Here is a 12603-nt window from a genome sequence, read left to right on the forward strand (position 1 = left end):
CACACACACACACACACACACACACATACTAAGCCCGCCTGATGAATGAAAACATGAATTCATGAATTTATGTACATTGTACTGTAGTATTACAGTAGTAAGCACTAGATGATAGAAGTATGGCTTGAGTGGTTTACCTGAGTGATGTAGATAGAATCTTTAAATCTTTTTAGAGGATCAGTAGAGTTTGGTAAGTTGAAGTGGAGAGCAGCCTGCTGCAACATCTGCTGGTTTCCACTGTTGTGATGCTGACGATGGGAGGTGAAGTTACTGTCGAAGCTCCAGTCTTCTGGTATAGAAATCTTTGGTGTACCACATAACAAAAGATACAAATATACTGGTATATAAAAGTTTTTTTCAGCTTTGAAGTACCAAGATTGAAGTTACTTAAGTCCTAAATTCCATTTTAAATTAAGGTTTTTCTTCCCAAATAGTTTACATGTTTTTTTTTTTAATAGATATAAACCCAACCCACCTGCCAACCAACCCACTAACCCACCCATAAGTTTCAGGTGGGTCACTGGTAGAGGTCCATATGAACATTTTTAACCTCTTTCAACTAGCCAGATAGCACGGTGAAACGGCTGGTGATCCAATTTGGATCATCAGCCACGTGCATCCACTGACACAATCAAAAGCCTGACACCGACCCGGCCCGCCCATCCAGCACAATATATTGGCTCGGTCCAGGTTAGAAATGACAGCTCTAATGGACAGACCAACACCAAAGTCCCACGACCATTGAGAAGGTCTGAGAAGTATTCCTTCCACCTCCTGATGACATCACTGGTTCAGGTCAACAGCACCCCACCTTCACTTAAAACACTGTTAGTAACTTACTACCAGGTGTGGGGATCAGTTGACAGCTCAGCTCGTCCCTTCACCCGAATGTCCCAAACAAATGGTCGCAAATCAGATGACACTACTACAAAGTCAATCATCCATCCATCCATTCATCCATCCTCTTTACCCACTTCTTCATTCTCAGCTCGCGGGTGTCACTGGTACCCATATCCAGCAGTCGCTGTGCAAGAGGCGGGGGACACCCTGGACAGGTCTCCAGTCCATCACAGGGACACATAGAGACAAACGAGACAAACAACCATTCACTCTCTCTCTCACCTAGGGACAATTTAGAGTTACCAATCAGCCTAACATGCATGTTTTTGGTCTGTGGGAGGAAACTGGAGTACCCGGAGTGCTGTATTCTGACTCAAATGACACATCATGTGTCTGAAATTCCTATGTTAATGCTTCAGCCTGCTTAATATAGTTTCTGATTCTGAAATTCTGGCAATATGAATCTACAGTATAATTCCTATTTACCGGCTGCAGAGTGGAGAAAGAAGGCCAGGACTGGAAGCCATATTCAGAGGCAAAGCGGGTCCGAGGAAATGTTCTCCAGTCCCAGCAATCAAGGCTGTAGCTGTAGAAATGAACGTCTCCAAAGTGAGGATCATAGGGGTCTGCTGCCACCCATCCCTCCTGCTCAGATTCTGCCCCGTTAGTTGGACTGGATACAAGAAACGGACGACTCTGGTCCTCCTGAGGTAGATTTAATATATTATAATATATTGTACTCTGATTTCTACAGGAGTTCAAATGTATTTAAAAATAAAAATCTAACCTCTTGTACAATTGTTCTAATGTTGTCCACATAAAGCTTCACGTAGTCTTTGATGTATGTTGGCGTCTGGGAAGCTGGGATGTTGAACCAGTTGGTTGCCAATGCAGCTTCATTTTCATTGTTCCCGCTCCAAATTATGATGGAGGGATGAGACTTCAGGCGCCGGACCTGAAGGACAAAAATGAGACATAAAAAGAGAGAAAGAAAAATCTTAGGGATTGGTGGTTTTGATGATGACACATCTATTTTTGCACTATTTTGGTTGTCATCTTTAAACCTAATGAACTAAGATGTGTGAAGAATCCTGGCCTTGTGTTTTAATTACCATATTTCATGTTCAAAATCAAAAAAATACTACAGCGATCCTCCTCACCTGTTGGATGACCTCTTCCCTCACTGTCTGAATAAAGTCGTCCTCAGTGGGATACATGGCACAGGCAAACATGAAATCCTGCCAAACCTAAACATACACAGTTCAATACTGTGAGCTGCCATCTTTCCAGCAACATGTTTATGAGTCATACTGGTCTTACAAACAAAATCACACATCCAATACTGCTCTGCTATTTCTTATTTTACCCAAGACTTTAACACTTGAACAAATCAGAATCAGAATAAGCTTTATTACCATTGTACCAGGATACAGTGAGATTATTTTTGTACAGTCATCCGAAGGATGGGCAGAGTGCACGTTGCTGCTGCTACAGGAGTGCAGCCTCTTATCCTTTTTCAGAATACTTTTTTTTTTAGACAGAAAAGAGATAATAGCCATGAGGATGGATAGTGGTATTACAAACCAGATTCCAAAAAAGTTGGGACACTAAACAAATTGTGAATAAAAACTGAATGCAATGATGTGGAGATGGTATATGTCAATATTTTATTCGTAATATAACATAGATGATAGATCAAAAGTTTAATCTGAGTAAATGTAACATTTTAAAGGAAAAAATATGTTGATTCAAAATTTCACAGTGTCAACAAATCCCAAAAAAGTTGGGACAAGTAACAATAAGTGGCTGGAAAATGGAAATTGAGCATATAACGAACAGCTGGAAGACCAATTAACACTAATTAGGTCAATTGACAACATGATTAGGTATAAAAAGAGCTTCTCAGAGTATCAGTGTCTCTCAGGGCTCAGGAATACTTCCAGAAAGCATTGTCAGTGAACACAATCCACCGTGCCATCCGCCGTTGCCAGCTGAAACTCTACAGTGCAAAGAGGAAGCCATTTTTAAGCAAGCTCCACAAGCTCAGACGTTTGCACTGGGCCAGGGGTCATTTAAAATGGAGTGTGGCAAAATGGAAAACTGTTCTGTGGTCAGATGAGTCACGATGTGAAGTTCTTTATGGAACACTGGGACGCCATGTCATCCAGACCAGAGAGGACAAGGATAGCCCAAGCTGTTATCAATGCTCCGTTCAGAAGCCTGCATCACTGATGGTATGGGGTTGCATGAGCGCTTGTGGCATGGGCAGCTTGCATGTCTGGAAAGGCACCATTAATGCAGAGAACTATGTTCAGGTTCTAGAACAACATATGCTCCCATCTAGACATCTCTCTCAGGGAAGACCCTGCATCTTTCAACACGATAATGCCAGACCACATTCTGCAGCAATCACAACATCATGGCTACGTAGGAGAAGGATCCGGGTACTGAAATGGCCAGCCTGCAGTCCAGATCTTTCACCTATAGAGAACATTTGGAGCATCATAAAGAGGAAGGTGCGACAAAGAAGGCCCAAGACGATTGAACAGTTAGAGGCCTGTATTAGACATGAATGGGAGAGCATTCCTATTTCTAAACTTGAGAAACTGGTCTCCTCTGTCCCCAGACGTCTGTTGAGTGTTGTAAGAAGAAGGGGGGATGTCACACAGTGGTAAAAATGGACTTGTCCCAACTTTTTTGGGATTTGTTGACGCCATGAAATTTGGAAACAACAGATTTTTCCCTTAAAATGATACATTCTCTCAGTTTAAACTTTTGATCTGTGATTTGTGTTCTATTCTGAATAAAATATTAGATGGTAGAGCTGCTGCCTCTCAGCGAGCAGGTCCTTGGTTCAAACCCCGTTCCAGGGGCCTTTCTGGGTGGAGTTTGCATGTTCTCTCCGTGCATGCGTGGGTTTTCTCCGGGTACTCCGGTTTCCTCCCACAGACCAAAAACATGCATGTTAGGCTGATTGGTAACTCTAAATTGTCCCTAGGTGTGAATGAGAGAGTGAATGGTTGTTTGTCTCGTTTGTCTCTATGTGTCCCTGTGATGGACTTGCGACCCGTCCAGGGTGTACCCCGCCCCTCGCACAGTGATTGCTGGACATGGGCACCGGCGACCCCCGTGACCCAAAATGGAACAAACGAGTAAAGATAATGGATGGATGATAAAATTTTAGATGTTGGCACCTCCACATCATTGCATTCAGTTTTTATTCACAATTTGTTTAGTGTTTCAACTTTTTTGGAATCCGGTTTGTACAAAAAAGATCTCTTCACATCTTGTCCTATCAGGACATGATTCAAGACGTCAAAAAACTCTACCAGCAGAACATTTATGAACACGTTACATGCATTTGACGGCGAGATCTGAACATGAAGCACTTCCAGATAGACCATAGTCCTGATAAGATGTTGGTTAGCCGACACAAGTTCTGATAAGCCTGCACAGAAGTTCTTTTTTGTGTGTGTGGGGGGGGGGGGGGGGGGATAGAAGAAGCTTTTCCTTAGTTTACACTAGGGGTGGGCGATATGGCTCAAATATTGTGATATTTCAGAGCATTCCGACAAGAACGATAAATTTTGTGATATAACAAAAAAAAAAGAGAAATCGTACCTATTTATTTGATAAAATTAACTTAAGTTGCTTTGCAGTATTATATACAATAAAATAAAAAAAACAAGGGGTAATTTTACTGAAATTTCTTTATTTAGTAGTAGTAGTATTCAATCTACAGGTCCTTCTAAAAAAATTAGCATATTGTGATAAAGGTCATTATTTTCCATAATGTAATGATAAAAATGAAACTTTTATATATTTCAGATTCATTGCACACCAACTGAAATATTTCAGGTCTTTAATTGTTTTAATACTGATGATTATGGCATACAGCTCATGAAAACCCAAAATGCCTGTCCCAAAAAATTAGCATATCATGAAAAGGTTCTTTAAACAAGCTATTAACCTAACCATCTGAATCAACGACGTAACTCTAAACACCTGCAAAAGATTCCCGAGGCTTTTAAAAACTCCCAGCCTTGTTCATTACTCAAAACCGCAATCATGGGTAAGACTGCCGACCTGACTGCTGTCCAGAATAACTACAAACCACAAAAACTAAAGTGCAGGTGCAGTTTGCCAAAATAACTAAATAAAATGAAGCTTAAGACCTGCTGAGCATAAATGTAACAAAATATATGTTGACTTTAAATGAGCTATAACTTCCAGAACTTGTAACAAGGTGATCAGCTGACCCTGAAGCTTGTGGTGTTTCAGCTTCCTCTGTTCCTGCAGGAATGATTCATTTCTCTGATGCTCTGTCTCTGATCACCTGACTCTGTTCTGGCTCCATGGACTGTGGAACTAAGAGACAGACCTGCGCATGTTTGTACCGGCAGTTTAGAGCGGGGGAGATGAAGCCCGCACCGGCAGCCCAGAGCAGGGTGGGGAGAGAGAAAAAAAGATGAGTTGTGTTTGTACCGGCAGCTTAGAGCGGGGGGGAGGGAGAGACAGTTGAGCCGCGCGTTGTTTGTTTTTAGCTTTTCAGCTAGCTAGTATTGCGCACAACTAATTAGCGTCACACCAGTACCGACAGGTGGAGTTGGGGGGGGGGGGGGGGGGGTGTTACGCAATTCGGTGTGGTCGTTCAGCGCGCTCAGTTCTGTTAACGGGGCGGGGCGCCCTGATGTATTGCGTCATGAAATTAGCATATCCTGATATCATTTATTTACCCAGGCAAGCTTTTTTACCGGTATTATCGTGAATGATATGATATGGACCAGCCCTACTTTACACATATCCCAGGAGAAATTTGATGAGTCGGCCTGCTTCGAGGCCAAATAGGGGAGTCAGATTCAGATAAGCCACAATTGTTGATTTTTTCAAGCAGACTGTTTTTTTCTTGCCAGCCTTGAGTCCTGCTGGTACTTTCAATCCAAAATGACCAGATTTGTGGGCATTCCACTTGTCCGTGCCATGAGCCTCCTCCAAGGTTGTTTTCAACATGCTGGTGATTCCCAGAAGCTGCAGGCCTGTGATTCTCACAAATCTCTTCAATCTTATGGTTTAACTCGTAAATCAGCTGATTTTGAGTACTCGTAGCATGAACCAAACCTTCACAAGACATGCAGCCTGACAAGGGCCAAATTAGCTGCAGCCATCTTCTTATATGTCGATAAACCAGGAACCAGCCGATTCCAAAAAGCAGGAAACCTGTTATCATAAATACAATTATATATGTCGTTGGCGTCCTCCTGAGACAAAACGGCTCCCACATCCATGACGTATCCTGCAGCTTGAGTCTCAGCGGGACGTGAGGGCTCTCCAGGACCCTGTCACTTTGTTGAAAAGATTTTGTTGATTGCGTTGGAAGTCCAGCTCACCAGATCCATGACATTAGTTTTCATTTCAATAGATGTGTAAAATAGGAGCTCCGATACACAGACAGAGAGAAAAAAAAGCAGGAGGAGGACGGGAGAGGAAAGAGAAAGCGTCCGCCTCATACGAGAGCTTTTGGGTTGGGTTTTAAGGAAAAAAAAAATCAACATTAAGATGGCGTTCGTCAGATCGAAACAAAACAGTTTTACTGGAGAGCGCAATTAAAAACAAGTGGTGCTCAGCCTTCTCAAGTCTCCTGCCCTGCCTGCTCTGACTGAAGAACACCCCCCACCCAGAGCCAATCGACATATGATAGTCACATCATCGATTTTAGCCGCTCTAGCAGAAAAGACACAGCATTTCAGTGACTCCAAAAATACATAAAAAAACTCAGCAACTCCATTTTAATTTGGGTCAAAAGCACAGACTTTAAACTACACACCAGTTTTTAAATCATGTTGATTGTAAACCAGAGATATGATAAATAATCCACCCCTTTTTTCTGAAAATCTTCATTGTATCTGAAACGCTTTAGAGCAAGAAGCTGCACAAAACTGAGAAACCTGGCTACATTATGATAAAACACGTCCATTAAGGTTTACTTTTGGAAACAGCAGCATTTACCATGATCCCCAGCTCATCACAGATGCTGTAGAACAGATCCTGTTCGTATACTCCACCTCCCCAGACTCTGAGGGCGTTCATGTTAGCATCCACTGATGACTGAAGCAAGTTCCTTAAACTGAAACACAGAAAGCAAACAGTTACAAATATAAACTCATCAAAGTTTGTTTGATTTCAAAAAGCACTGAAATAATAGTGTGAATGCTGGTGTAATTTTCAATTAATATTTAACAATATTTAAATATGTAAGTTTCAGCTTCTTCAGCAAACTTCAGTTTTCACTCAAAACAAGAGCTGCGAGTGTTTCAGGGACCCAGTTCAAACTCAACTCACACAGCAGGACTGACTCGGTCCTGGAAGGAGTCAGCTGGGATCCAGTTGGAGCCTTTGAGGAAAATCAGTTTCCCATTTATGCAAAAATAAAAGCTCAACCCTGGAGATCCAACAATTGGTTCCTGGATCAGATCCACTGTGCGAAAATACACCTGCAGCAACGACATGTTAGCATTTAAAATGACTAAAAACTACTTTTTACAACAAACTTATTTCAAGTTAAAAAATATTATGAAGGGCCTTTCTCTGTAAAGTTGCCGAGAAAAGACTAAATTTAATATTTTCTATTTAAACCCATTGTTTTTTACTGCAAATGTATACATGTAGACATTTTATCAAAAAACTACAAGAAGATATTTTGTTCTCACAGGCAGTAAAGTCTGACCTTCGACTTTGAGCTCAGGATTAAATCTTTATCCTGAAATACTCTGGCAGTGAGATGGTAAAAAGGCTGACTGCCGTGTCCACTGGGCCACCAAAGATCCACCTTGCTGCTCTGGATAACCAAAAAACAATGTAGGAATTTGATTTTGTTGACAATAAAGTATGCTTAAATTTAAAAAAAAGCCGTTCCGTGCACCTGGTTGATGTGTACGGTGAAGCTGTACTTTAGCCGTCCCTGCAGAAACTGTGTGTGGACGGTTCGCTCTGAGTCCAGCTCTGATAACGAGAGCTCCACTTGGCTACTGGTGCTCGGCACGGCATCAACCAGGAGCTCAACCTGCAGCCTCCACTGTGAGGAACTGTGGTCTGAAACAAGATGGCAACAAATCACAAGTCTGAATAAAACTAAACAAATCGATAAACTGAACTAGTGCATTTATTTACAGAGGAAATCATCCAAACACAAGAATCAGCTGCTGTTACAATAAAACACACACAAGTAGAACTAAAACCTGAACTATCCCACATCTTTCTGTCTATACTGTATGTAGGCCTGTCACGATAACTAATTTTGCTGGGTGAATAATTGTCTCAGAAATTATTGCGATAAACGATAATATTGTTTGAAAGTTGACAATAATTAGTCATTATTGTCAAATTTAAGAAGAAATGTTGGTTGTTTTGTGTGTAGTACCATTTTTGACCACCGGATGGCAGTATCAGACCGTCTGAACTGAAGGATGGATAGTGAGGGAGCGAGCAGCATCTTTTTAAGAAAAACGGGAGGGAGGCCCCTTGACTTGACATGGGTTGTCTCTCATTCCTGTTTTTTTGGTTCTCAAAATGTCGGACGTTCAGTGTGGTTTGAGCTTTTTAGCATAGCATTTTTCACACAAAGCTTTTAATAAAAAGAGTAAACAAGTTCTCAGCTTCTTTTTGCAGAGAAAAACAACTTTTTACACAAAGGCACAGGTTTCAAACGTGACTTTTGGAGCTTCAACAAGATGGAGGTTTTTCCCGAGGTCAGCCTGTTAGCTTAGTTCGTAGCTTAGCTGCTTTTAACGACCCAAACACGTGATTTTGGATGGTTAAAATAGATTTTAAAGAAAAAAGAGAAAGGGAGAGGTCAGTGAAGAGCACCAGAGTTGAGCCTTTTGTCATCCAGTGTCTTCAGTAGAAAAAGAGAAACACAAAAACGATAAAAGCCGATAAATGAAAATGAGGTTGATAATTTCCATTTATCATGTGATTAATTGATTTATTGTTTACTGCAACAGGCCTATCTATATGTTAAAATATGTTGAAAAAAATAGTCCATGCATTTGTTACAACCTGGCTAGACTACCGTAACGCGCTTTATGTTGGGGTCAGCCAGGTCTCAGGTCACGCTTTCATGTCTCCAGCTCATTTAAAATGCTGCAGCTCGGCTCTTAACAGAAACTCGTAGGTTTGAGCACATTCAACCAGTTCTGTCCTCTCTTCACCGGCTCCCTGGATGTGTCAGAATTGGTTTTAAAATTCTCCTGTTGACCTTATGTGTCTAAATGACCTTGCACCCTCATATCTCTCTGACCTACTTCAACCATATGTTCCTTCTCGGGCGCTGAGATCATCTGACCTGCTGCTTTTGGTTGTACCAAAGAGATTGTCATCATTCTATGTTTCCATTCAATGGCAAAATGAGTTCTCTGCATTAACCCATCACATGTGAGATACACCCAGGTGGAGCAGTGGGAAGCTATGTAAGCATCCGGGGAGCAATTAGGGATTGGGTGTCTTGCTCAGAGACACCACAACATGTGGGCTTGGCTGGGGGTCGAACTGTGACTTTCTGGTCCTGAGTCAGCTGCTCTACCTCTACTACACCATCTCAACCCCCCAAAACCAGGCTGAAGCTCAGAGAAGATCGGGCTTTTTCAGTCATGGGCCCTAAACTCTGGAACAATCTGGCCCCAACATTAGACAGGTCACTTCACTTCCTGTTTTTAAACCTCTCCTAAAAACATGTGTTTTCTCTGACGTTTAACACAGTGCGACTTGATTTAGTATTTCATCATTTCTCATTGTTATGTGCATGTTTTTATTTTTGTTGCTTTTAATTACATCTTGTTATTTTTATTTACTGCCTTGATCTTATTGTGAAGCACTCTGGTAACAGCTGCTGTTTTAAATGGGCTTTATAAATACATTTGACTCGACTTGCACTTTAAAACTAAACCCTGCCGCTTAGAAAGCTACAAGAATGCACAAAACTTCAAAAATAAGCTCCTTTATTTGTTGAGCTAGTGCATGTTGCACAACTGCTCCTGTGCAGATAAATAACGCAACACGTTCAGTCACATGAGGAATGAGCCAAAGGTCATTTAGAATAAAGGTTGTAGGTTCAATCATCCATGTATAGAACAATAAAAAGGCTAAATCGTGTAATCTGGACCAGTTTCTTTTAGAGAAAAGTTTTGTTCCCCATCCAGATGACTTCAGTGGGCAGGCCGTAGACTGAGGAAGTCCTCTGGATGGGGGACGAAACGTTTCTCACTTAAACAAACTGGTCCAGATGACACGACTTAACCTTTCCTGTTGCCATTTAGAATACTGCTGATCCTCTGTTCTCACTCTTCTTGTAGAGATGTAAAAATAAACAAGTCACATTCAGTGAAACATACTGTACAAGGGAAGAGAAGAAAGCTGGATGAGTTGCAAGACATCAAACACCTCCAGTCGAACGTCTTTCCACAAACCCACTGTGGGAAACGAGGGTCCCCAGTCCCAACTGAACGAGCTCTGCTCCTGCAGCAACAAGAAGGTAAAAATGTCTTACATGTCATATTTTAATACAAAACGTTATTTGGTTCTTACTTTTCGAATGAAATTGACGTGGCATTCCCCCTTCTGGACATCCGGGGGACACTCGGGGGGCACTCTGTAGGACGAGTGAGCGTTCCTCCGCTCCAAGGCGTAAAGGACTGGTGAGAGCAAACGAACCTGCAGAAGATTATCACCATCCTGCAGCAGGTCCCTGACTGACAAGTCCTACACCAAACAGATTCTTTGAGTAATGACTTGCTGACAAATAAAAATGCACATTGTGAAACTTTAGTTTTTAACACACATATCTACGAAACATGTTATCCGTCCTCCCGACAACAATCCCATTAAGTGAGATGGAGGAAACGGTGTCCACACCGTCAAAAACAAGAAGCACCTTCTGCTTGGCCCTGTGAATGAAGACGACACGCAGCTGGCAGGTCATGTACAGGCAGCTGAAACTCATCTTTAAGACAAAAGCATCAACACACTCACCTGATCTGGGAAGAAACGGTGAATGTAGTTGTGTACGTCCAATTGTCAAGTGCAATCCATCGATATGATAAATCATTAAACCTGAAATATGGGTCCTGCAAGACAAATTAGACATTTTTAACTCCAGCTTGTTTCTACTTTCTAAATAAATAAACATCCATCCATCCATCATGTTTTACCCACTTCTTCCTTTCTGGGTCACGAGGGTCATTGGTGCCCATATCCATCAATCACTGTTCGAGAAGCGGGGGACAACCTGGACATGTCTCCAGTCCATCACAGGGACACATAGAGACAAACAACCATTCACTCTATCACCTAAAGACAATTTAGAGTTACCAATCAGACTAACATGCATGTTTTTGGTCTGTGGGAGGAAACTGGAGTATTTGGAGAAAACCCACGCATGCACAGAGAGAACATGCAAACTCCACACAGAAAGGCCCCCAGACTGGGATTTGATCTAGCGACTTTCTCGCTGAGAGGCAACAGCTCTACCAACTGCACCACCGTGTTGCACCATCAGAATAACCAGAAGAAAAAAAAACATCTGTGCAATGTTACATATTATTTATGTCTATAGAATGCAGCAACATTTAATTTGAAGTGGAGTACTTTGTGCATAAAGATCTAAAATTACTTTACTCAAGGTGGATTATTCTTTTAAATATGCAGTACCCTGTACTTTGGATCAATATGTTCTAGGAAAGTGACATTAGGAAGCATTTGCAGTGTGAGTGTTGTCAATGCATAAGCACGCTTGTTCTTGTTATTCTGCACAAAATATTTGTCTTTAAGCTTTGAAAATAATTATTTTTAAAAACTGCAAATAGACTAAAACATAGGGCTCAATTGGAAATTGGGCGCTCTGATATTTGGTGGCAAAAAAGACAACATTTGCACACAAAAAAAAAGTAAAAAATTAAATTAAAATTAAGGAATGAGATCAAATGGGATTTTGGTTGAACTTGAATAATTCAAAAAGCGTTCAATACAAAAACAACTGGACTTTATGTCCTGGATGACTGAGAATCTTCACCAGCAACTTGAATAATGACATCATGCAAAGTTTAAATGCACCCCAGAAAGTTGGAATTTACAGTGCTGGCATTTTGATATTTTTAAGTTTAAAATGTAATATCTAAACATTAAATATAAATAATATATCTAAATATTAATGCATTGCAGTACTAAATGTATTACTGTTGGCCCGGTTCCGATGCAGGCTTGATGATCCAGCTCGAGTCTCGTCCTACCTGGATGTACCGCTGCTGCAGCAGCGCCGAGTGAACGCAGCCAGGCACCTGCGCCGGCAGCGACAGAGACCCGTTGGAGCTCGACAGCCGCCATTTCCCGTTCAGAGACAACTCCAGGTGCTGCGCGGCAAATGGAGAAAGTTTCGAGCAAACTCCCAAAGCCAAGCTGAGCAGCACACAGAGAACAGGCTGCGGATGTTGCGTCATGACGACTGGCGTGTTGTGCGCATCGTAAATACGAAAATCTAATCTTAACTTTTTGTTTTACACTATGTTTTGCACCAAACACCATGAAAATGGGTTCTGTTTACATCTAACGATCTAAGGGTTGTACTTGTCACGTGCCACCCGTGACAGCGTGCGCATTTCCTTTAAATTTAGTCGGATGATGAGCAGGGTGGAAATGATGACGAATAACTAAGGGCGGGGTTTCCCTTCAGGGCTTTATAGGTAAAATCCGCCCACCAGACGTTTTTGTCAGCCG

General features: G+C 41.6%; 1 protein-coding gene across 1 annotated transcript in view; it reads right to left on the reverse strand.

Moving 5' to 3' along the window:
* The window catches only part of manba (mannosidase, beta A, lysosomal), an 18258-nt gene extending 5932 nt beyond the window's left edge, over positions 1-12326 (reverse strand). The window contains exons 1-13 of the mRNA XM_037695290.1: positions 12120-12326; positions 10864-10958; positions 10673-10778; positions 10420-10593; positions 10227-10350; positions 7760-7929; positions 7565-7675; positions 7180-7331; positions 6847-6964; positions 2001-2087; positions 1628-1795; positions 1327-1545; positions 138-302 (exon numbers count right to left, since the gene is read on the reverse strand). Coding sequence (XP_037551218.1) covers positions 138-302; positions 1327-1545; positions 1628-1795; positions 2001-2087; positions 6847-6964; positions 7180-7331; positions 7565-7675; positions 7760-7929; positions 10227-10350; positions 10420-10593; positions 10673-10778; positions 10864-10958; positions 12120-12326 — 1896 coding nt within the window. The remainder of the gene's footprint in view (positions 1-137; positions 303-1326; positions 1546-1627; positions 1796-2000; positions 2088-6846; positions 6965-7179; positions 7332-7564; positions 7676-7759; positions 7930-10226; positions 10351-10419; positions 10594-10672; positions 10779-10863; positions 10959-12119) is intronic.
* Between the last annotated feature and the right edge of the window lie 277 nt (positions 12327-12603).

This window comes from Nematolebias whitei, chromosome 21 (assembly GCF_014905685.2).
Source record: "Nematolebias whitei isolate Nwh7 chromosome 21, NemWhi1, whole genome shotgun sequence".
Classification (NCBI taxonomy): Eukaryota; Metazoa; Chordata; class Actinopteri; order Cyprinodontiformes; family Rivulidae; genus Nematolebias; species Nematolebias whitei.